Source organism: Myotis lucifugus, unplaced genomic scaffold, assembly GCF_000147115.1.
Source record: "Myotis lucifugus unplaced genomic scaffold, Myoluc2.0 scaffold_393, whole genome shotgun sequence".
Taxonomy (NCBI): Eukaryota; Metazoa; Chordata; class Mammalia; order Chiroptera; family Vespertilionidae; genus Myotis; species Myotis lucifugus.
Window position 1 is genome coordinate 467,750 of NW_005871441.1, and position 23,136 is coordinate 490,885.

The 23,136-nt window shown below is 42.6% G+C and overlaps 1 protein-coding gene across 1 annotated transcript in view; it reads right to left on the bottom strand.

The window, feature by feature from the left end:
- Nucleotides 1-23,136, bottom strand: part of TTI1 (TELO2 interacting protein 1) — a 48,080-nt gene that overhangs the window by 14,764 nt on the left and 10,180 nt on the right. Inside the window, exons 2-5 of the mRNA XM_006102013.3 lie at nucleotides 10,552-12,886; nucleotides 6,000-6,206; nucleotides 3,306-3,454; nucleotides 334-474 (exon numbers count right to left, since the gene is read on the bottom strand). Coding sequence (XP_006102075.1) covers nucleotides 334-474; nucleotides 3,306-3,454; nucleotides 6,000-6,206; nucleotides 10,552-12,850 — 2,796 coding nt within the window. The 5' untranslated portion in view covers nucleotides 12,851-12,886. The remainder of the gene's footprint in view (nucleotides 1-333; nucleotides 475-3,305; nucleotides 3,455-5,999; nucleotides 6,207-10,551; nucleotides 12,887-23,136) is intronic.

The following is a 23,136-nucleotide window of genomic DNA, read 5'->3' on the forward strand; positions in this document are numbered from 1 at the left end:
CTCTGTCAAACATGGGGATGATAATATCTACATTACAAGGTTGTTATAAGGAGATGAGCTCATGTATGGGGAAGTACCAAGCACACTCTATGACACACAGTAGGTGCTCAATAAATATTGGTGGCCCTATCATCCACTACTTCCTCCTGCTTCAAATTCAGAAGGAAACTGACTTTTATTTTCTCCTTTGTGCCTTTCTGGTTTCTTTATGCTTTCTTCCAGGGATATTACACTGCAATCAGATACAAAGAGAACAAATCCCAAAAGACACTAGTGAGCTCTGTGCTTACTCCCCTCTGTCCCCACGGCAATAGGGGGCCACCAGGGTAGTACCTTGAAGGCTCTGAGCACTGCCAGGGGGTCATCGTTTGTGAGTCGGCGTACGAGCGGGGGCCAGGCCCGGTGAGCCAAAGGGAGGAGCTGGTTCTGGTGGGACTGCAGAACGACCACACACAGATCCAGCACATCCAGGACCTGGAAGGAAAGAGGGCATGGCTTCAGGAGGGAGGACAGGCTTGAAACCAGGGCGGTCAAGTCCCCATTTTAAAAGAGTAACATTTAGAACTCATTAATTGGATAAATATTTACTGAGTCCTAATAATATGCCAAGCATGGCTAGGTACTGGGTGGGGACACTCAGGGACAAAATACGTATGCCTTCGTGGGGCCTTGGTCCACTGCAGAAAGATAACACCCAAGTAAAGGGTGATCACCAACTGCGACAAGTGTGAGGAACAAACTCGTAAAAGGAGACACACAGGATGAGTAACAGTTAGTCACGTGCACAGAGTGTACTAGTGTTCCTAGAACCGGAAATAGTGACGAGGGAGACCCTGAGGTGGGGAGCTTGCGGTGCGTAGGAGCTGAGGCAGCGCAGGGTGGAGCACAAGAGGACGGGTAAGATGGGGATGGATAACCTATTAATGACACAGGTGTCATGTTAAGAATTTTTCATTTTGTACTAAGGGCAGTGGGGAGCCATCAGAATGCCTTAAGCAGGAAAGGGGCATGATACAATTCATGTTTTAAAAAGGTCATTCTGGCTGCTGGGTTGAGAAGGGACTTGAAGTGGGAGAGAGAAGTAAGGAGGCCCGTGAGGAACCATGGCACATGTCACGAGAGGAGGGAAGTGAGGTGGCCATGTAATTGTGGCTGCAAACTTATCTGTTTTGGAGATGAATGGTTTAAACTGCTGGAAGACCCGATACTGGGGAGATGAAGAGAGGGATCGAAGAGCTGTTTGGGTTCAGACTTAGCAACTGAAGAGATGCAAGTGCTGCTTAATGAGACAGGAACAGTGGAGGAGTGAAATCGAGAGGTGAGGTGCGATCAAGGTCTGTTATTCCTAATGGAGGGGTCAAGCAGGCAGCGGAGATAGTCAATCTTAGAAGAAAGGTTTGGGGGAGCCTAGATGTAAATCGCATTTTTCACCTTCCTGATCTCTCATCTCTCCCAGCTGAAAGCAGGTGGTTGGCTTCAGTCCCATGGGCGTGGTCAGCCCACAGGGCGGGGCTGCCTCCACAGAGCGGATGAGGGTGCATGTCTGAGTCAGAAAGACAGAGGGAAGCCTGTCAACTTAATGTTAAGCAGTAAACCTTGTATTAAATGCCTACTGTGTGCTGGTTACACTGAGACTGGAACAGAAACAAAGAACAAAAGAGGCCCTGGAATAGGAGAAACCTCAGTCCACAGCGGAGAGCAGAGCACACAGTGGAAAAGGCGTTGGTATCACCGACTGGCTTTGAACTTGAGTTCTGTTATTAACTGGGCAAGTTATGTCATATACTTCATTGATTCAAAGATACAATTTCCTCCTCTGCCTGGAATGTTCTTCTCTCTGCCTTTGCCCCTTTACATGGTTGGCTCCTTTTCAAACTTTTAAGTCTCAGTTTAAATATTACCACCTTCCTGACAACCTGGCCTAAATCCGAATGTAAGGTCTGCCTTACTCAGCAGGGTTTGGTAGAGTAGGTTCCCAATACATGTTTACTAGATGGGCGAATTACTGTTTTCTATCATAGAACCTTCTTATTACCTTCACAGCATTTCCTCAACCTCTAAGTGTGTGTCTATGTATCGCCTCCTTCCCCACAAGAGGCAGGAAATTCCATGAAGACAGGGACCATATGTGCTTCACTTCCTTCTATACATCCCCTGCCTGACCTGTCGCAGTCCTCAATAAGCACTCAGTGAATAAATGAGTGAATGAGTGTGTATGTCATACAGGATGCTGTTTTGTATTTATAATCAATAACCTAGTGAGGTAGGCACCACCACCTCCATTTTACAGATGAAGAAGTTGAAAAAGGTGAATTAATTATTCAAGGTCACATGGCTAGTAAGAGGCAGAGGCAGGATTTGAACTCAGGTCGTAGTCCTGACTCCAGTGTTGATGCTCTGAGTAACTCTGGTGTGTACACAACTGCTACAATGTCTCCCGGAAGGGGAAGATGGCTGGATCAAGCAGACAACGCCTTGCATGCAGCGGACACTGGAAAAGCGCCCCCTGAACAGAACAACAGATGCATGCTAGGTAGTGCCTCTGGGAAGACTACACAAATTCCACAAAACGCGGAGGCCGAGGTTTGAGAGAATCTGTGGAGCAGGGTTTCCCAGCCCACACCCCTGCGCAGGGCAATGTGCTCTCATCACTCCCAGTAATTCATCGAGGCAGCTGCTTCTCACTCCTGCTGTGGGTGGGGAGGAGTGGGCCAGGCTGTGTTGTTTTCCTTTAGATATTGAGATCTTCCCTCAAACGACTCTGAAAGCTCTGTCCCCAGTGCCCACCCCTCTGCACCCCACTGTGCTGTTGTTGGAGTCACAACCGCACAGTTTAAGTCCTCGCTGACGGGATGCTGCTTGGGAAGCTGCCAGCAAAGGAAGATGTAAGATTAAGAACAGCGCTGGTGTTTTTCCTGGGATGAAAATAGAAACAGAACAGAGATAAGGGCTAGTGTCAGGCTTGGAAGAATGACCATTACTTTAAAGTTCTGAAACCTACATCTTTCATGAAGTCAGCTCAGAAAATGACATCCTTTCCAAAGCATATGCCTTTCTTCCCCTTGGAAATTCAACGACTCTCCAAAACTTTGTGGTTTTTAATTCCACAAAGGGGACTCAGCTCCTTTTGGCATCTGAGCCAATACAGAAAGCTAAGAATGTCATCCCACAGATACATTCCCCTTGATGGCTTCTCTTGGCCACCACACATGGACCAGGAGATAAGGGCAGCTACTTGCTCATCCCTATAGTCGCTACCAACCACACCAGGCTTTAGTGAATGCAGGAAAGGGCTGCACACTGACCTTCAAGCGGATTTTCAGGTTTTTATCTGACACCAAGTGGATGCAGCGCTCCATCACGTCTGTGGCTATTTGGATCTGCAGTGGCAGTGGGGGCTCCACGTGGGGACCGGTGTCATTCTCGTCCTCTTTGGGAGGGTCTGACTGCTCCTCTGGAAAAAGACAGTATTTTTATGAGCAATGCCCAACTTAACTTGATCTCCCAACCTCAGATCAGGAACAGGACTTAGGAGGGAAAATGTCTAGAAACTGATCCTAATTTAAATCCCAAATTTAAACCATGTTAAATTTGGGTCAAGATATGAGTTAAGATATTCACCAAAGCATTAACTGTAACAGCTAAAAACGGGGGAAATACTCCATGTCCACGGAGGGAGGATGGCTTTATAAATCCTGGGACAGCCAGAGAATAACATGTTATGAAGGCCCTAAAATTTGTGTTTACCAAGGGCTTTAAAGACAAGGGAAAGTGCTTATGAAATAACATTGTGTTAAAAAGAGAAAAGCAGGATACAAAATTGCACACATTGTGAGCACTGTTATAGAAATTTTTATATAAAGTTGGAAGTACAACAAAATATGAACAGAGATGGGTCATGAGATAATAGATGAGCTTTATTTTTTTCTATACCTCTGGTCTTCTCTAAATTTCCATGAGTAAATATTTACAGTAAAAACCTAAGAGAGCAAGGCTCTGATATGGAGCCCCTAGGCTGCACCATTCCCTGGGTGGCCTTTGGTCCTTTCCTCTTGGTTCATCCTTTGACCAAAGCGGGTATATGTCTGTCTTCGCCACCAGCCTTTAAAATCCTTTGATCTTCTCAACAAAAAGACTCAAGAGCTTCCTGAAAACCAGGTCAAAATCCCTACCCTGAAAAAGTTTCCTGTTTACTTACAGCCTCCAGCCTCCCCCCCATGACCAGCTGTGCTCATCTCCATTAAGCTGAGCATGGCTCCCTTAACTTTTCCCCATTTCAGTTTCCTCTACTGGAAAACAGAATCGTGTAGTAGAGGCCACACCTGTCTCTAACAGATGCTGAAGAGATCAATGAAAATGCATCTGTACAATGCATGGAGTTCTTGGAGAAAGGAACCTCAGAAACACACGGTGCTTTTATTGTGGTTAAAACAAAAAACGCATGTCAAACAGCACTAAGCCAAACATTCTTCACAATGCCAAGTGTGTGGTGTGTCCTTGATGAATGATAATTATAAGGACGATAAGGCTGTGCTTTTCTTCCCAGAGTAGGCTTTGTTGTTTGAAATTCACCGATTGCAGAATGTTACTGGAGGGATGCGAATGTTTCTGTTACTGGAAGGAAGGTTTGATTCATTCAGTGTATTCCTAGTGAACATCAACTAGACCCAGAAGATCCTAATCGTAAAAGAATGGATTCACTGACACTGCTAGGATTTAAAAGAAGAACGGCAAATCCAAATTACGAGGGATCAAGCTGCCTCCCCTTCTTCAGGTTTGAGCGAGGGGTGCAGTTCAGGAAAAGAAGGATTGGGTTGGCTCAAGAAACAAAACTGAGAAGAAAAACTGATAGATTTCTGATTAGAAAACTCTGTCCTTGGGGAAGCCAATGACTCAACTCTGCATAAATCATTACTTGGGCCCTGTGATGCTGCCCTGTTATTTAGTAGGAATTTGTTGCTGGCTTCAGTTCATCAGAGCCTCAGAGTAGAAATCGCAAAAAAAAGAAAGAAATCTGCTTGATTCCACCCTAACAAACTATTTGGGACTCAGTTCGATTTAGGATAGTTCTGAGACCACCAAGCTCATTATAACTTGGCATTTTATAGTTGCAGAGGAGATTCTAATAATTTATTAATCCTTTTGTGACCTGAAGCTCCAGATTGGGCTTGTGAATAAAACAACAGGCCAGAGCTTCAGCTAGCCTAAACTCCCTTCTTTATCATATAAATTGGTAAGAAAAACATTGAACCTTCCTCCCACCAATAAATAAACGGACAAGCATATAAATAGACAATTTATAAGTAAAAGAAAAGAAATTGTCAGGAAAGAAGCACAGAGAAAGATGTTCAACCTTTCCACTAATCAGAGAATGCAAAGTAAAATAACAAGAATCATTTTAATTTAGCATGAAGTAAAACTGGTGCTAGCCAATGTTGGCAAGGTTGTGGTGAAACCGGTATTAATACTGCACTGCTGAAGGGAAGGTGTAAATTGATACAACCTTTCTGGAAGGCAATTTGGCAAGCATAAAATAATGTTCATATCCTTGACCCAGAAATCCCACTTCTGGGATTTACAAAGAAATTTGCAAAAAGAAGGAAAAGGTCACATGCACAGAATCATCCGCTGTAGCTCTATTTATTAGAGTGAAAAGCTAGAAGCAACCTAAACTTCCCACAGGGAAATGGATACTTAGTAGCAGCTATTAAAATATTAATTATTAAAACTCTACAGCAACATGGAGAGTTCCTTATTATAAAACTAAATGCAAAAAGGGCATACTGCATTTAAACAGGCTGCAACCATATAAAAATAGGTTTGCAACAAAAAAGAATGGAAAAAGATTACACAAAAAGTGAGAAAGCCTACGTTAGCAAGGTGGCGTTATGAGTGATTTTTTTTTCCTTCCAAACCTTCTATAATGACCTTTCATTGTTTTCACAATAATCTGCTTCAAACAGAAAAATAACGGCTGAGCCCAAATAAATTATACTTACCTTCCTCATCAAACTCTGAGACATTTCCATCTGCCACATCCTTTTCCTTGAGGTAGTTCAGCAAAAACTGTTCAATATCTTCGGCTGTGGTGATGTTCTCAAGTCTGTCCTGAAGAGTTGTTGATCTTTGGCTCAAATGACTTCCCTCCTCCCCTATACTTTGCTCTTGGAGTTGCCCAAGATCACTTGTGTCTGGGAACCACTGGGCTGTAAATAAAGTGTTAGAATGATCACCTTGGTCATTGACAATAGTCATTAATACTTATAAGGAGAATTAGAGGCCCGGTGCACGAATTCGTGCATGGGTGGGGTCCAGCCGGCCCATCCTGATTGGGGCCGATGGGGCTGGAGGGAGGGGATGCAGGAGGTTGGCCAGTCGGCCCTGCCCCCAGGTGGAACTCTCAGTTGAGGGGACAATTTGCATATTAGCCTTTTATTATATAGGATAAGCTCTTTGCCATGGTCTGCATGGCCCCTGCATGATCCAGGCCCTACCTGTCTCTCTAACCTCATCTTCTAACCACTCCCAGTTGCTGTACCATCTTCCAGTTCTCCAATGTGCCAGGTGTTTTCCTGTCTTAGGACTTTTGAATATACTGTTCTTGCTGTCTGGAATATTTCGCTCCCATGCCAACTCACTTTTCATGTTTCGATACAAATATAACTTGGCCACAAACGCCATCCCTTGACCCCCGCAATCTAACTTAGGTCCCTTCTATGTTGTCTTATGTAGCACCATGTTCTTTGCTTTCATATCAATTCATCATGATTTATAATTATATTTATTTGTGTGTACTGTTAACACCTGAATCTCCCATTAGACTCTATGACCCATTGATCACAACTGGAAACCCAACGTGCCCAGCATAGAATGGGTACTCAAAAATATATGCTGAATGAATAAATACACTAGATTGGTGAACATGTACAAGTGACAAAATTCCGAGTACAGGAGACACCACTCATTAGCAAAAGACAGGCTCTATGGAGCCTTGCGAATGAATATAGGCTCACATCTGTATTTCTGACATAAAATGCTTCCAAAGGCTGCCATTTCTTTCTACAGCTTTTTCTTCTTCAGTGATGCTTCCATACTTCTGATGTGTCATCAGAGAATAAGCCTTAAACATCACTGAACCAGTGATTTTCAAACTGTGCTCTGCATACATATCTCTGGGTCACAACAGGGAGGTTAAGAGATAGCAGGCTAGCCAGGGTGGGCCCAGGGTTTCTAGCCCTTCTTTAACCAGAGCAACTCAAATTTCAACCCTGGGACTTCATTTCAAAAAGGCTCTTAATACTTACTAGTAAAGAGTGAAAGAACAACTAAGAAAAGCCTTTAGCCTGAATTTTCACTCTCCTTGTGCAGGCAGCAGGGAAGAAGTCTCCGATAACCTTTAGCACTTGCTAATCTCCTCTCCATCAAGGAGCATCTGCACAGAGCAGAGCAACAGCAGGTGGAGGTGCCAGGTCAGGCAACTGGGAGGAGCAGAGAGCAAATGCTGGAGATGAGAGCCTTCGATCTGGAGGTTCCTATATGCAGGGGCCAATCACGACATTTCTTTAATGCCTCATCCCCAGACACAAATCAGGCCCATGATGTACCCTAAGGGACTGCATTCCCAACGAGTTAGGCCCCAGCATTCACAATGCGAAAAGCAGACCGGTTATGAAGATTATTTCCTCGATTTAAGTCTAGTGCCAGACATTAAAAAGTCTTTGCTCACAAATGGCTTTTCAACACATGAAATGAAACTCAACCTCACTCTTAATGCAAATTGAACTATAATAAGGTGCTATTTTTCTCCTATTAGATTAGCAAAGATCAAAAAGCTGGGTAATATATAGTGTGGGTGAGGGTGTGGCAAAATTGGCACTCATACATCGCTGATGGGAGTTTAAATTGGCAGGAACTCTTTGGAGAGCAATTTGATACTCTATTCAAAATTTAAATGTAATACTCTAAGCCAGCATTTGTCTTAGGAAGCTTACCCTACTGATATACTTACCCGTGTTCAAAAATGACCTATGAAGATATTCATTGCAGCATTTTTTTGTGGTGGCAAAAGATTGGAAACAACCAAAATGTACAACAAAAAAGAATGCTTAAATAATGGTGCAGCCATACAACAGAATATTATGCAACCGTCAAAACAATGTGGCAGCTCTGCATGTACAGATGTGGCAAATCTCCAAGTACTGAGGCATGTGACATGGATGCTTTCACAGCCTTGTTTTGTTATGAATAAATAATCAGCCAACCAATAGTTGGTGCTTAGGAGTAGTTTAACTGATGATGGCTCTTGCCCTCCCTGTGGTACCTAATGCTTTTCAGTTGATGCTTATAAAACACTGTGTTTATGGTAACTCAGTTTCCTAAAAAATGTCCTTGTTTCTTTTAGGACCTTTTGGAAGTTCCTTGCGACCACACTTCCACTCCCATCAGTTAGACAATTGGATGACAACACAGAAATGCCAGCATCTAGTGCTACTCTGATGTGTGTGTGACTGATCAATTCCACCTCAGTACTGCTTACTGTTCAGAATGCAAGTGTACTCTGGGTTATCTCAAAAGCTTCAGAAAAGCTAGCCCCAATTGTGCTTCTTTTCCTAAGATGCTCTCAAATCAACCTTACCTACACTGATTTTCCTCTGCAATGGAGACCCCTCCTCCTCTAGTTCCATTAAAAAAAAAAATTGCTATACAGAATTCCTCCCGGAGATGACCAAAGACATTAGCACTCCAAGGCAATTCCATTTTCAAGGTCCAAATTGAGATAGCTCCTGAGAGGATAGATTTAATAGGTCTTTTCTTAATATATTTTTTAAATCTCAAATTAATATGTAGTAGAGTTCCCCAAAGTACTAACGGGTGAAGTCTGAAGTGTATTTGGACCACGGAAGTCAGCCACAGTCTAAAATGTACAAGCAGTTGGCCAGTCTTCGTAGTTTCCAGGAGGGCAGGGACTAGGTTCTTCTTGGTCACTACTGACAGCCCAGGGACTAGTCCAGTACACAGGCTTTCGAGTGGATGCAAAATAAAATCTCAACTCCTTCCCTTGGTCTACAAGGCCCTACAGGATTTGTCCTTGCCCACCTTTCTAATTTCACCTTGTCTCAGTCTCTCCACCATGACCTCTTCTAGTCTCCAAAGATTCCAAACCCTTTCTTCTTTCCAGGCCTTTCCACCTGCTGTTCCCTTTGCCTGAATATTCTTAAAAACCATAAAAAACATGTACTGGTGGGTCCTTCTCAGTCTTCAGGTCTCAGCTTTAGTGTCACTTCCTCAGAGAGGCCCTCTTTGAACACTTACTTTTATCCAAAGAGCATATATCTACGTAAAGTAGCCCGTCCCTGTTTCTCTCTTGTATTAAGTTGTCTGTTTCTTCACAGGGCTTATAAGATTTTTAAACGAGTTTAGTGATTTGTTTACTTGTTTATCATCTCTCCTGAAGTAGGAGGAAAGCTCCACGAGTTTATTCATCTTGTTCACTGCTGTATCCTGATTACTTAGCACAGTGCCTGACATATGGCAGGCATTCCTCATTGAATGAATGAATAAAAGAACATTTACACTACATATGAATGTTCATGAATGAATGAATGAACATTGGAAATGGTATTAGCTGTAGGCCAGAGGACTGTCCTTATTTCCCTCACCTTCTGGGAGAAACTTTCTTACATGGTCTTGGCTTTCTCAGCTGATGAGGTCAGTGACCTTTCCATCTACTTTGGAGGCTATTAGCAGTACTGAATTAAGCACTGGAGCCATGCTCTTTGGATAAAAGGGACTCAGGTGTATAGCTCATTTTTTAAAAAATTTGTTTCTCATTCAAAGATGGACTATTCAGTTGAGGGATTCTTTTTTTCATATAATCCAAACACTTTACCATTTTAATGATGGCTAACACCTCTGGTAGACAACCAACAGGATCAAAGGGAAGGAGAGAATCTCAAACCACCTCGTACAATTAAAATGTCAAAAGAAAGTTTCTAGACCTCCTCTGTCCAATATGGCAGTCACTAGCTACATGTGGCTATTGCATAGATACTGCTCATTCTTAAGTATTGCTAGGAGCAGCTTGGTATATTGAAAAGGAAAAAAAAAATCACAAATCCTGACTTTTCTCATTATTAACTGTGTGACCCTGGCTAAGTAGGATCTCACTGAGCCTTAGCTCTTATCTGCAAAACAAAAATAATATTTACATTTAGTCTGCAGGGTTCATGTCCCCGGCACAGAGCAGGAGCTCAATAGAAGGTAGAGATTATTAAAAGTATGTGACCATAACATGTGAAACTGGGCAAATTCAAATAATACTCAAATAATGTCCTCCACAGCATAACCACAAAGAAAACAATAAGGTTAAGCAAATAAGGATTCCAGTCCCCCCCCCCCCCCTCAAAAAAAAAAAAACAGCATTAAAAAGGGCTCTCGCCCTGACCAGTTTGGCTCAGTAGATAGAGCGTCAGCCTGCAGACTGAAGAGTCCCAGGTTCGATTCTGGTTAAGGGCATCAAAAAAAAAAGGGGGGGGGGGGCTCTCAATGTACCTAATGCTGCCAGCAAGGCGTGCAGAACACTGACAAAGGACGTAGCCCTCTTATCATAAAATTGGTCCAGGGTGGCCAAGACATCTTGAACCACATCTGCCACCAAAGGAAGCAGGCTAGCATCAGAGTTCCTCAGCATGACTTCCAAGACCTTTGGGGTATGGGGGTGCAGAGACAGATGGCGCAGATTTAAAGAGATCCCATTCACCAAATAGTCTGAATTTTGGTTGATCAGTTGCTGTAGGGAGTCGTAGCCACAAGCGTGGCAAATGTCCATCATGGCACTGGTAGCGGCCTGGCTAATGAGCAGGGTTTGGTCTCCAGCCTTCTCCAGGACTGGATAGAGGGCTGACATCAAGAGCAAACGGAAGTCTGTTCCTAGTGCATATGCAAAGTGGCCGATCCCTTCCAACTGGATGCATATTTGCCAGATGTTGCTGTTCATGGAGCAGATAGTGGGACTTGGCTTTGAGAAGGCTGGAAAAGATGTAACTTGGCAGGTGTGTGCACCAGATGTGATGGCCTGGAGGCCTGACTGCTTCATAGTTAGCTCCTCTCCCATTTCTTCAGCGTCAATACAAGTGGCCAAATACCAGTTTTCTTGGCTTGTGTATTCTTCAAGGAGAGATGTCACGATCTCTCTCAGTTCCTCTGGGCTTGTTTTAATATGTTTTTCATGAAGATTTTCCACTTCCAGCCCAGCAGCCCCTGCAACCAGTTCATTAAGGATCATGGCAGCTTGCTTTCGGTAAACCACGGACTCATGGTACAGGTCCATAAAGTGATCCACAAGCAAATGGAGGTTCCCATAAAAACCAAGAAGCTGACAGACCTGCTGCAAGAGCAGGAAAATCCTCTCATCAGTAAAGAAGCGGAAGTATCTCCTCTGAATCTGACTCCATGGCCGTGTGGCTGTCTTTGGAGAAGCACTCAGGTGATCAGAATTCCAACGCCGCTCTTCAACAATTTTGATGTCAGCCACGTCTAATTCTAGAACTTGGATAAGCGCTTTGGAAAGGCGCTGGAGGTGGGCCACAGAGTTGAGGACAAAGTTCACTTTGGGGCCCAAGAGTTTCAGATAACCGAGTAGTAAGGAGAGAGTAGAGAATTTGCCCTGATCATCTTGGGAGTTCATTAGGCGGGGAAGAGAGGTGGCAAGGGAATGTAGGTTTTCTGACAAGATGTCAGCAAAGGCTCTGCTGCCCACCACTACTTTCTGATCTGCAAAATGTCTCAGAACTTTATTGCACTGGGCTTGGACTTCAGGACTCTCATCATTTAATAGACCCACCAAAGCCTTCAGAAGGGGTCCAGCCGATTCGACCAGTGACTGACTACACTTCCGAAGAAGGGCCTCAACAAGTTCTATCAGCTCCAGCCTCACCTTCCAGTGTGGGTGAACTGAAGCACACTCAATTATCTTCTTAATAAGGATGGTCAACTTGTCGCCAGTATTTTTTATCCAATCGGCTTCCCTGTGAACCATCAGCTTGGCTACTCTGTGCTCCACCATAGGCTGTGCTTGGACCTCTGAGGTTCTTCTGAGCTGTTCGTCAGCCATGATAAAGCCCACTGTCTTGTAAAAGATCTTTAGGGAAGATACGACAATGCTGTGCCCTTGTTTAAAGTCTCCTGTGATAACCCTGGTCAGTGCTGTTGAGATTCCAGGTAAAAAGGAAGCAAACAAGTCTCCCAGCTGCTTTTGCTCAAGCTCATCCAAGGACCTCGGATGGTCATCGCAATCACACTGCAAGAGTAGAACCTGCAAACATTTTAAGGCCGCGATTTTAATTTGCTTTGACTTCTCCTGTTCTGCTAGGCCTAAGAGCAAAGATACAGCAAATCCTAAACGAGGCAGAACGGAGGGCTCATAAAAAGTCAGAATGATGTCCCCATAGGCCGAGTGCATTAATGTGCTGAGGCCCTGGATCACAGCCAATTTCAACTCCTCTGACACAGCGGCGGGTTTTTGGGAGCTGGGGGAATATAGACAAGTGGAGAGCTCTGAAAAGAGTTCCTGGAGAAGGTCCTGTTCCTTCACACATGTTGAGGAGAGGACAAATGTGAGGCACTCCACCACACTTTGGATCAAGCGCTCCCTTTTGGGACCTGGGGTCTTCAGGGTAAACCGCAAAGGGAAGAGGATGTACTGCTGAAGCTCCTGGAGGGCCGAGTCACTCACAGTCCGTAACTGTGCCTGCAGCTGCTCCACATGCTCCACGGTCTGGGTCTTTGTCAGCTGAACACAGATGGGACGTAAGATGCCAAAGGCCTCCTCAGGAGTATCAAAAACTGCCATTGTGCACTTTCTTTCACAGAGGAAGCATCCTGCAGGCTGGAGGAAGGAAGCAAATACAAAGTAAGCTTGCATTCATTCACTCAGCAGACATGTAGGGGAGTCTACTAGTATGTGCCAGTCGCTACACAAGGCACCAGGGGAACAATGGAACTGAAGAGACGATTCCTATTCTTAGGGAGCCCCCAGGCTAGTGAGGGAAGTAGATGGACAGTTACAACACAGTCTGTTAAGAATTAGGATAGGCCTATGCTTACAGCCCTAAGTGAATGTGGAAGACCCATGTGTCATAACCTTGGGGAAGTCAGGATGGAATTCACAGGAAGATGCTTGAGCCAAGAGTTGAGGAAGGAATGAAAAAAAAATCTGTGGGCTAGTCTAAGGAGTTTGGATTTTAACCTGTCATCATAATGGAGAACCACTGAAAGTTTGTGTGTGTGTCTAACTTGAGGCATAACATACACAGAGTACAATACTCTAGTCTTAATGTACAGCTCAGTGAATGTTTATGTATGTAGAGACCCATGTAACCACTACCCAAAACAAGATATAGACTATTTCCAGCACCCCGGAAAGTTCCCATTTCCCATTTCCCCTGCCCAGAGCTACCACTATTCTGACTTCTATCACTATGGATTAGTTTTGCCTATTCTTGTCACAGCGCAGCGAGGTTCTAAGGAGGGGGTGATATGATCAACTTCATGCAGTGAAAAGATGCCCTGGCAGCCAGCAGTAATATGGGAGAAGAATCAGAATTAGGTGAGACTGAACGCAAAAGCAAAACGAAAGAGTGGCCAGAGAAAAGGAAAAACCGGGAGTGCACATGATCACAGAAATCATGGGAGAAAGAGACTCAAGCAGGATGGAAAGATGGACGGCAGGCAGGCAGGCAGGCAATGAAAGGAGACAGGTTTAAGAGTAAGCGGAGGGAGCTGAGCAACTTAATATGAGAGTCTCTTTTCTGTGAGGAAAAATTCAAAGTCATGGGCTGACAGTGAACAAGAAGGAGGGTAAGCAGAGGGCTTGAGGAGAGAAATAAAAGTCTCAAATATTCCCTTTGGGGAAGCAGAGCATGCTGGGAAGACATAAAAGTGTGGCCTAAGGGTACTGAGGACTGAGCTGAAACTGGAGACCATAAATGCGTAGAACTGTAAAATGCTGGCATTGGACGAAAGCTTAGAGACCATCTAGTCTGGTGGTGTCTCTCTCACTCTTTATTTACTTACATATTTTTTGGCTCTACTTGCTGGGAGGTTCTGAACAGATGATGACAAGAAAGTGTCTCTGCTGCCTCTCCCCATCTCCAATCCTGTGAACTCTATTGAGCCCCAGTGACTAGGACTGACAGGCAAGTGATGCTTAGTGGCTGTGGGCAAGACCTGCTCAGCCCAGAGAGCTGGTGCTGAACTGTCCCCCTGGGTCAGGAGAGGGCTCCAAGGCAACAATCAGGCTTCAATACCCTGGAGAGAGCATGGTCCACAGAGCTCCATGGACCCCTGCGAGGAAGGGTGATGCTGGTCTCTGTGAGGCTTCTTGGGAGTATATCTTCTGGTCTCTGTGATCCCCCAAGAAGCCAGTGGAGGGAAGAAGCTGATATATTCCCTATCCCAGGCTAGGAAAATGCCAGATGTGGATGCCAGAAAGCTCGGCCAGGGACTACAGACATCTCATTGGCACCGGCTCACAGACTGATGACCCAGAGGCTGTTCTGCCATTCCCTGCCTGAAACATGGGTAGTTGAAATAGTAGAAGAAAAGGAAGATAACCACTTAAGGGGACCTAGCTGTCAGAAGTAGGAAAAGGAAATAATAGCACCCTGAGGTGGTGAATCTCAGATTAACTGAACCCCTAAAGGAGACAGACAAAAATTTGAAAAATAATAAGACCAAAAAGGAAGTTCAATTACAAGACAAAAGATATTTCTTAGAGTTTCCAAAACATGATTTTACACATTTACACACACACACACCGCAATTGATGTGGGAAATAAAAAAGATGGCTAACTGCTGAGACCCAATTAGTGGCCAGGAAGATCAAGCAGTTATCTTAAAACTCTGAGCAGAAATACATAGAGATGAAAATTGTGAGACCTAGAGAACAGATCTGGGAGAACTAACATGTAAATAGCTGGGGATTCTGGAAGGGAACAAAGGAACAGATGGAGGAGCTAAAACAAATAAATAATAGAAACATTTCTCTGAGCTACAAAAAAAAAAAGATTTATATGGAGACGGAAAAGACGGAAGGATACACACCTAGTCACATTCTCGTAAAATTCCTGTACACTAAAAAATAAAGAGAAAATAATATATGCTTTCAGGAAGAAACAACAAATAGCGCGGGCTTTGAATTTCTCATTTACATCAATGGATACTAGAAGACAGTAGAACTGCAAATGAAGGATTGTGCCCCTCCCTCACCCCCATAAACAGGCAAGATATTCACCAGGGAAGGTGAAAGAACAATATGTAAGGCTTGAGAGAGGATTATCACCTGTATACCGACAGAGGAAGAGACCTAAAATGGGAAGATGAATGAGAAAGGGAATACTGCTCAAAAACTTTTTTTCTTTTGGCATGGGAAACTTTCTTCAAATAAAATGTTTCAATGGAAGCACAGCATGTAAAACAGATAAAATCAGAGGGTCCAGTGAAAGCAGGGTGAAGGCAATGGCCTGGGCTCTGCATCGCTCCTATTCATCTCAGGAGTTTCAAGAAGATAACCTTGGGTGCCCTGAATTATGTTCTTGGATTATATGACAAAAACTGTAAAAGAGCTACTGGAGTGGGAACACACAATATGTTTAAAACTACTTATCTGCTCTTTCTCCTGTATTCTCTTTATGATTGATGGTCCTCACCTGAGCTAGAAACCTTGGGCTTTCTGCTTTCTTAATTCCACGATTCCCTTAAGTTTCATCAATTCTACCCCTTCAACATCCTTCAAATCTGTTGATGATCATCATTTATTTAATGTTGGACTGACCATAGTGGTTTCCTCTCTGGCTCCCTGCTTTGTGTGCCTCTCCTTCTTGAGCCCACATTTCATGATGACATGTAAGTAATCATTCTAAACAAAAATCTGATCACCTTTCTCCATGCTTAAAATTCTTCAACTGCTCTCCGTAGCCTGCCAAAAGTAAAAACACTTATTTACCATGGCACACAGGTCCCTACCTATCTCACTGACTCCATCTCTATTGTTTCACCCATTAAACTTGAAACTGTAACCATGTAAAATTATAAAACTTGCAATTTCCCACACATTTGCCTCCTTTGTTCTAACACTGTAAGCACCGTTATTATAGTATAGCATGCCGTATTATTCTCTATATGTCTGTCTTACCTACTTTAGACTGGACAAACCTATACCTACAGCCTAGAAGGAAATCTGGCACCTGACAAGCACTCAAGAACAACTGTACATATTCTGCGCTCAAACAGGAGATATTAGGGTGTGGCAGGCCAATATTCCTGCTGACAACTAGGAAAAATGCCAGATAAATTCCAAAAATCATTTCTTAAAGCATCAAATAGTTGTAGAAGCAACATGAGGGACTAATACTCTAGTTGAGGAAAATGTTCAGAGTGAGTCAATAATCAGGAGCTACTTCCCCCCGCCCCCCATCCCCCATGGTGCATTTGCTGATCCTGGACATGAGCTCAGGATTATGGCGTGGCTCAGTGGAGGAACAAAACTGCAGTCTTCAGGGATCTCAAAATATATGACTTCTGGGGGAAGGCTGGGGGAGAAATGACTGAGAAATGTTAAAACAAATGAAAGAGATCAACCCACAGGTTCCAGAAGCTCAGCAAACCTCAAGTTGATAATACAATGAGAAAGAAATACACATAGCTACCTCACAGTCAAAATGCTGAAAACCAAAATAAAGAGAAAACTCTTAAAAGTAATGGAGCAATAAATCAACAGACAACTTCTCAACAGAAATAATAAAATCCAAAAGACAATAGAATGACATCTTTAAAGTGCTGAAATAACTACAAACCTTAAGTTTTATATCCTATAAAACATCGTTCAAAACTGAAAAAGATGTTTTAGACAAAAATGTAGTGAATTCTTGCTATCAGGTCCACACTAAAGGAAAAGTTAAGGGAGAAAATGAGCCTAAAGAGAAATATGGATATGTAGGAGGGAATGAAGAACAATATAATAGATCAATATAAAAGAATATTTACTGTATGAAACAGTAATTATTATGTCTTTTGTAAAATATCTATATATATAAAAGCCTAAGTGACCTGCCAACCGTCTGGTAGCTATGATGTGCACTGACCACCATGGGGCAGACGCTCAAGGTAGGAGCTGCCGAGTGACAGCAACTTTGCAGAGTCCCTCTCACACTCCAGGACTCCTTGGGGGATGTCAGACTGCTGGTTTTGGCCCAGTCCCCGCAGGCCAGGCCAAAGGACCCCACTGGTGCATGAATCTGTGCACCGGGACACTAGTGTGTGTGTGTGTGTGTGTGTGTGTGTATATGTATGTATATCTCCTAAATGCAAGACAATAATACACAAAAGGGATATGGGGAGTATATAAGAAATTAAGCCTAGCCCTAACCGGTTTGGCTCAGTGGATAGAGCGTCAGCCTGCGGACTCAAGGGTCCCAGGTTCGATTCCGGTCAAGGGCATGTACCTTGGTTGTGGGCACATCCCCAGTAGGGAGTGGGCAGGAGGCAGCTGATCGATGTTTCTCTCTCATCAATGTTTCTAACTCTCTGTCCCTCTCCCTTCCTCTCTGTAAAAAATCAATACAATATATTAAAAAAAAAAGAATTTAAAAAAAAGAAAAGAAATTAAGCCTATTAAGAATCTAGCAGTATCAGGAACTGGTAAAATAATTTGTATTAGACTATAACATGTCAGAAATGCATGATAAAATCTATAGAATAAGCTCCAAAAATAAAACCTGTAAAATATATGCCTAGCAACTTCAGAGATCAGTAAAAATGAGTTAATAAATATTGTTAATTTATCCCCATCAAAAAACCAAACAGAAGCAAAACTAGTGGGTCAAACAAAAAACAAGTAGTAAGATGATAGGCAGGAACCCTAACGAAACAGTGATATTAATTCAATTTCTCCACAGAGGCACTACTGACATTTGGGGATGGATTTGTTGGTGGAGGGTTGTCCTGTCCATTGGCCTCTGTCTCTCCAGGGGCGACATCCAAAAATGTCTCCAGACACTGCCAAATGTCCTATGGAGGGCAAAAGTCACCCCTGGATGAGAATCGTTGGTGTAGAGCAAGCATATCAAACTCAAAGGCTAACACAGGCCAAATAAACAAGGTCTAAGTTTATGTGGGCCGCAAAAAAACCAAAAGCTTCAATTTTCATAGAAACGCAGCTTTATTTCAATAGAGACATGCTGAATACAAAGGGCTGAAATAAATGAGTAATTGTTAACATAAAATAATAGAACATTTTAATAAAAATTAATATTTTTTCTTGAACATTAACTTACCAGATACTGAATAACTGCACAAATTAATAAGCGTAAAGCAAATAAACCTATTTTTCTTGTTCTCCAGAAAGAGAAATATTTCCTGTTGCGCACACCAAACAAGTCAGTACAAGACTAATGACGTGGCAATAGGCTGCTAAAATATTTGCTGCTAGTATTAGTGGAGAGAAATTAGTGATGTGCTTGCACGTAAGGGAAATGAATGCAACAGGATTATAGTAATCAGTCATTAGCGAACGTTGTAGTTCATTTTTAACAACTATGCATAACAGGATAGTGTAAAAATTAAGCTACAAAATTTTTATTAAAACGTTTCTTACATACTGTTATATTGCCTAGGCCGCAAAAATATTCATTGTGGGCCACATGTGGCCTGCGGGCTGCGAGTTAGACATGCTTGGTGTAGAGTGAACATAACTCCAATCAAAACTCCAGCAGGATTTTTGTACAAAATAACCAGATGATTCTCAAATTTATATGGGAATGCAAAGCATCTAAAATAGCAATGGCAATCTTGAAAAAAAAATTAAATTGGTAAGCTGTGGTAGTGTAAGTTCTGATACCATCTGATTTCAAGATTTACTGTAAAGGTATACAATAATTGAAGACAGTATAGTGTGTTATTGGCATAAAGAAAGACAAACAGATTAGTTGAACAGAAAAGGGTCCAGAAATAGCCCCCAAATATAAACTAGAGTCCATATATTCACATACCTGATGCAGGTGATACTAAAATGAACTGGGGGAAAATAATGGTCCTTTAAATTAAAGGTGCTGTGTCACTTGGCTGTCCACATGAAAAAAAATATTATGTCTTGATTTCATCTCACACCAAATTTAAGTGTAAAATATAAAACAATAAAGCTTTCCAAAGAAAACAGAAAAAATATCTTTGTGATCTTGGAGTAGGCAAAGATTTTTTAAACAGGATACAGAAAAGTGCTGACCCTTAAAAAAAAAAAGGATAAATTTGACTACATTAAAATTAAGAACTTGTGTTCATCAAAAGACACCAAGAGAGGGAAAAGACCCATACAGAGAGGCAAGATATTTCCTAGATTTCTGACAAAATATTCATATTTATAATATAAAAAAAAGGGCATCCAGTGCTTTCTTCCCCTTCTCTTAAAAACCTCCCCACCACCCCCAACACACACACACACCAAAAACCAAACAAAAAAAGAAAGAAGAAAAAGACAGTCTAACATGGAAAAGGACTTGAACCAACATATCACAAAAGAGGATATTCAAAATGGCAAATAAACATATGAAAAGACATTCAACATCATTAGTTTGGAAAACACAATTTAAAACCACAATAAAATACCATTATATACCTGCCAGAAGGGCTAAGCAAAAAAAAAAAAAAAAGGGGGGGGGGGCAGATAAAAAGAAAAAGAAAATACACCCAGAACTCTCATTCAGTACTGGTAGGAGTGTATCTGTTCTTTTAAAGGAACATATGTATGCTCTATGATCTAGTAATTCCAGTTATTCACATATACCCAACCGAAATGCATGCATACATGTATCAAAAGATATGTTCTGGAATACACTACCCACAACTACCCAAATGCTAATCTATGATGGATAAATTGCGGATGTAGTAGATAAATGGATAAATTGTGGTATATTTTCTCAATGGAACACTATACAGATGAAGATTTACCACAACCGAAAATCTTCAAAAGAACGGATTACAGGCTCGGAAATATATAAAAGAGATTTCTGTGAGGAAGACAGTATAACAAATTGCTACTTTGACACGACTATAAAAGGCAATCATATACCTTTATGGGATGGCCATGAAATCACACTTGTGTGACAATATGTCAATTACAGAAGGTATTGTTTAGAGATTTAAAGCCTTAGGAGTCCTAGACTCTATTCCTATAAAATACAGCTCTGATTATTCAAAGTGGTACTGCAAAGTTTGATGCTGATATAACTGACAGCAACAGGGGCATTCTGGCCCAGAAAGTGATCCTGAGATGCGGCATTCAGAATAAGCTGATTCTCCAGGAGAGCAGAGAAAACAAACCAGAATTCAACTGTGACAGAAGAAACAAAGCCTGAATACACAGTTCTTGATTGCTGGTGGCCATCGAAACCTTTCCTAGTTTAGTGTTCTACTGTGGTTGTGGAAAGTAGTCCCAGGAGAGGTGAGGGGATCATAGAGCATGAGTGAAACCATTCCCCCTGGCGGCCTTATCCCCTCCTCCCCTCTTTCTGTCTCTTCACAGGGATTAAGGTCCCTGAGCCATGGTGCTGGTGGGGAAGACAAATGGGGCAATCTGTACAGATTGCTATCTTTACAGGCACTTAGAGGATAGGATGGTAGATCACAAGATACTTATTATATCATACAATCAAGACGTGAAGAAGGGAGGGGAAAAAAGAATTTGGACAAGAGAATCCTTGTTGGGGTTGGGAGACTAAACACTCAGGGCGGTATGGGAAGACTGCTCAAGGTAAAATACCTGTCAGAAGCAAAGGCCAGAAGGAAGAAAAGTCCTAGCACCTAATAAGCCAAGGAGACAAACAGAGGTGTCATCATGGCAAGTGAGCCACAACTCACCCGGGAGTGACGGCTGATCACTTGCTCTGGGCCTTTGCTCAAATGTGAATTCTGAGCAAAACCTTCTCTGATCACCCTTATTTAAAACGGCAACCTATCCTCACTCCTCCCCACCCTGACACTTCCTATCTCCTTTCCTTGCCTTTAAAATTTTCTCCATAGCACTTAATACCATCCGTCAAAACAGATGATCTACCAATTTATTTATTGTCTCTCGTCCCTCACTAGAATACAAGGCTCTATGAAAGCAGTGATGTTTGACAGGTCTGTTTATTGCTTCTGGCACATAGCAGGTATTCAGTAAATGCTTGTTGAACCAATATTTAAGGTCTGGTTCTCTCATTGGTAGAGCTTTAATATCAGCTATGTCTGAACCAGATTCTGGGTAAAAATATTCTGTGTGGGGAGCTGATATAGGGTTAAGACTCGGACTGACCTGTGGGCAAAGTCACAAACAATTCCCAGCTTAGAGGGCACAGTCCTCTTAGCATAATTAGGCTTGACCTTATGACGCTCCCTAGATCTTACTCGGGAAGCTAATGGGCTGAGGGAAGTGCAACAAGAACAAAAACAAGTGAAACTTACAAGAACAAAAACAAGTGAAACTTACAACAGTGTAAACAAGTGAAACTTACAAGAACTGTGTAACTATGGAAAACACTACCTTGTTTACCGCTCACTATAAAATAAAGGCTCAGCTTGCCTTGGGATCTTTCTCTGTGGCCTCAGCCAGGCACAGGGAAGATCCACGGAGACTGAGGAAAGCTAGAGAGTTCTGAACGCTGTCTCTGTGTAAAACATTCTTCGCCGGCTCCGTCCACATCTTTGGGAACCCCTGGACCCCAGCAATTCTGCACTCTTTTTCTGCTGGATTGAGTTATTCCCATAGGTAGTTGATCTGATCCACTATGGGAAGATCTTACTAGGTGCATTCTCAGAGGGACAATAGCTCTAGATTTTGGCTATACCCAGCCCACTTCTAGGCTGTCTCCAGGACAGGGAGGGAATGAGTATAAGAAAACGAATCTGATGATCTGGGTTCTAGTCCTCACTCTTTTAGGGCCTGGCTGTGTGATTTTTATCAATTTCAGTTTCTCCATCTTAAAATAAACTTGGTGGAGAAGTTGATCTCCAAAACTTCTAGCTTTTTTTTAAAAAATATATTTTTATTGATTTTTTACAGAGAGGAAGGGAGAGGGATAGAGAGTTAGAAACATCGATGAGAGAGAAACATCGACCAGCTGCCTCCTGCACACCTCCTACTGGGGATGTGCCCGCAACCAAGGTACATGCCCTTGACCGGAATCGAACCTGGGACCCTTCAGTCCGCAGGCCAACGCTCTATCCACTGAGCCAAACCGGTTTGGCAGAAAACTTCTAGCTTTGATTAACTAGCATATGGATGGGAAGGCTGGGTTTAGATCCCAGAGACAGGAGTTCAGATATGAGAATCTCCAATATAAGTTCTTGAGTAGAAGGAAGAAAATTAATACTTGTTGAAAACACCCACCATATGCCATGCAATGTACATAAAATCTTATGTATTTTTTACACGCGTAATTTTTTTGTATGTAAATTCCTCATCCACAAGTTGAGTAACACAAGACTCAGGGAGGCTAAGTGATGCCCATAAGCACACAGTAAGCAGTGTCAGACCTGGAATTCAATTCAAGCCTGTGTGATGCCAAAGGTGGTGTGCACTCTTCCCACAATACCAGACGTTCCCACTCCAACTACTTATCAGAATCAAGGGGAACAACGTACAGATTCCCGGGCCTTACACCAGATCTCCTGAATCAGAATCTATACTGAGGCTGAGGGTGAGGGTGGTGGTGATGGCTGGCAAGTATGTTTGGGAATCTATTTTAAAAGTTCAGGTCAATCTGATGATCAACCAGGTGTGTGAAGTCTGCACTGTATACATTCTACACATACTGGGTGTCTTCAAAGAACAGGAGTCAAGTGATGAAAGAGGTACTTGTGCAATAATCCATCTGGCTGTAGTGCTCATTGTACACTGGAGGACTACTGCCTTGGGTTAAAATGATTGGCTTATTTGTGTGCCTCTCCAACAGGATGGTTTGCTTTTTTAGTGTTGCAGCTTTACTGTGGTTTTCCCAGCATCTGGTGTAATGCCTGCCAAGCAGTTCCGACTCACTGTTTGTTTAATAAATGAGCAAAAGCTAGATAAACATTAAATCTCCAGCATACCCTGAAGTTTTGTAG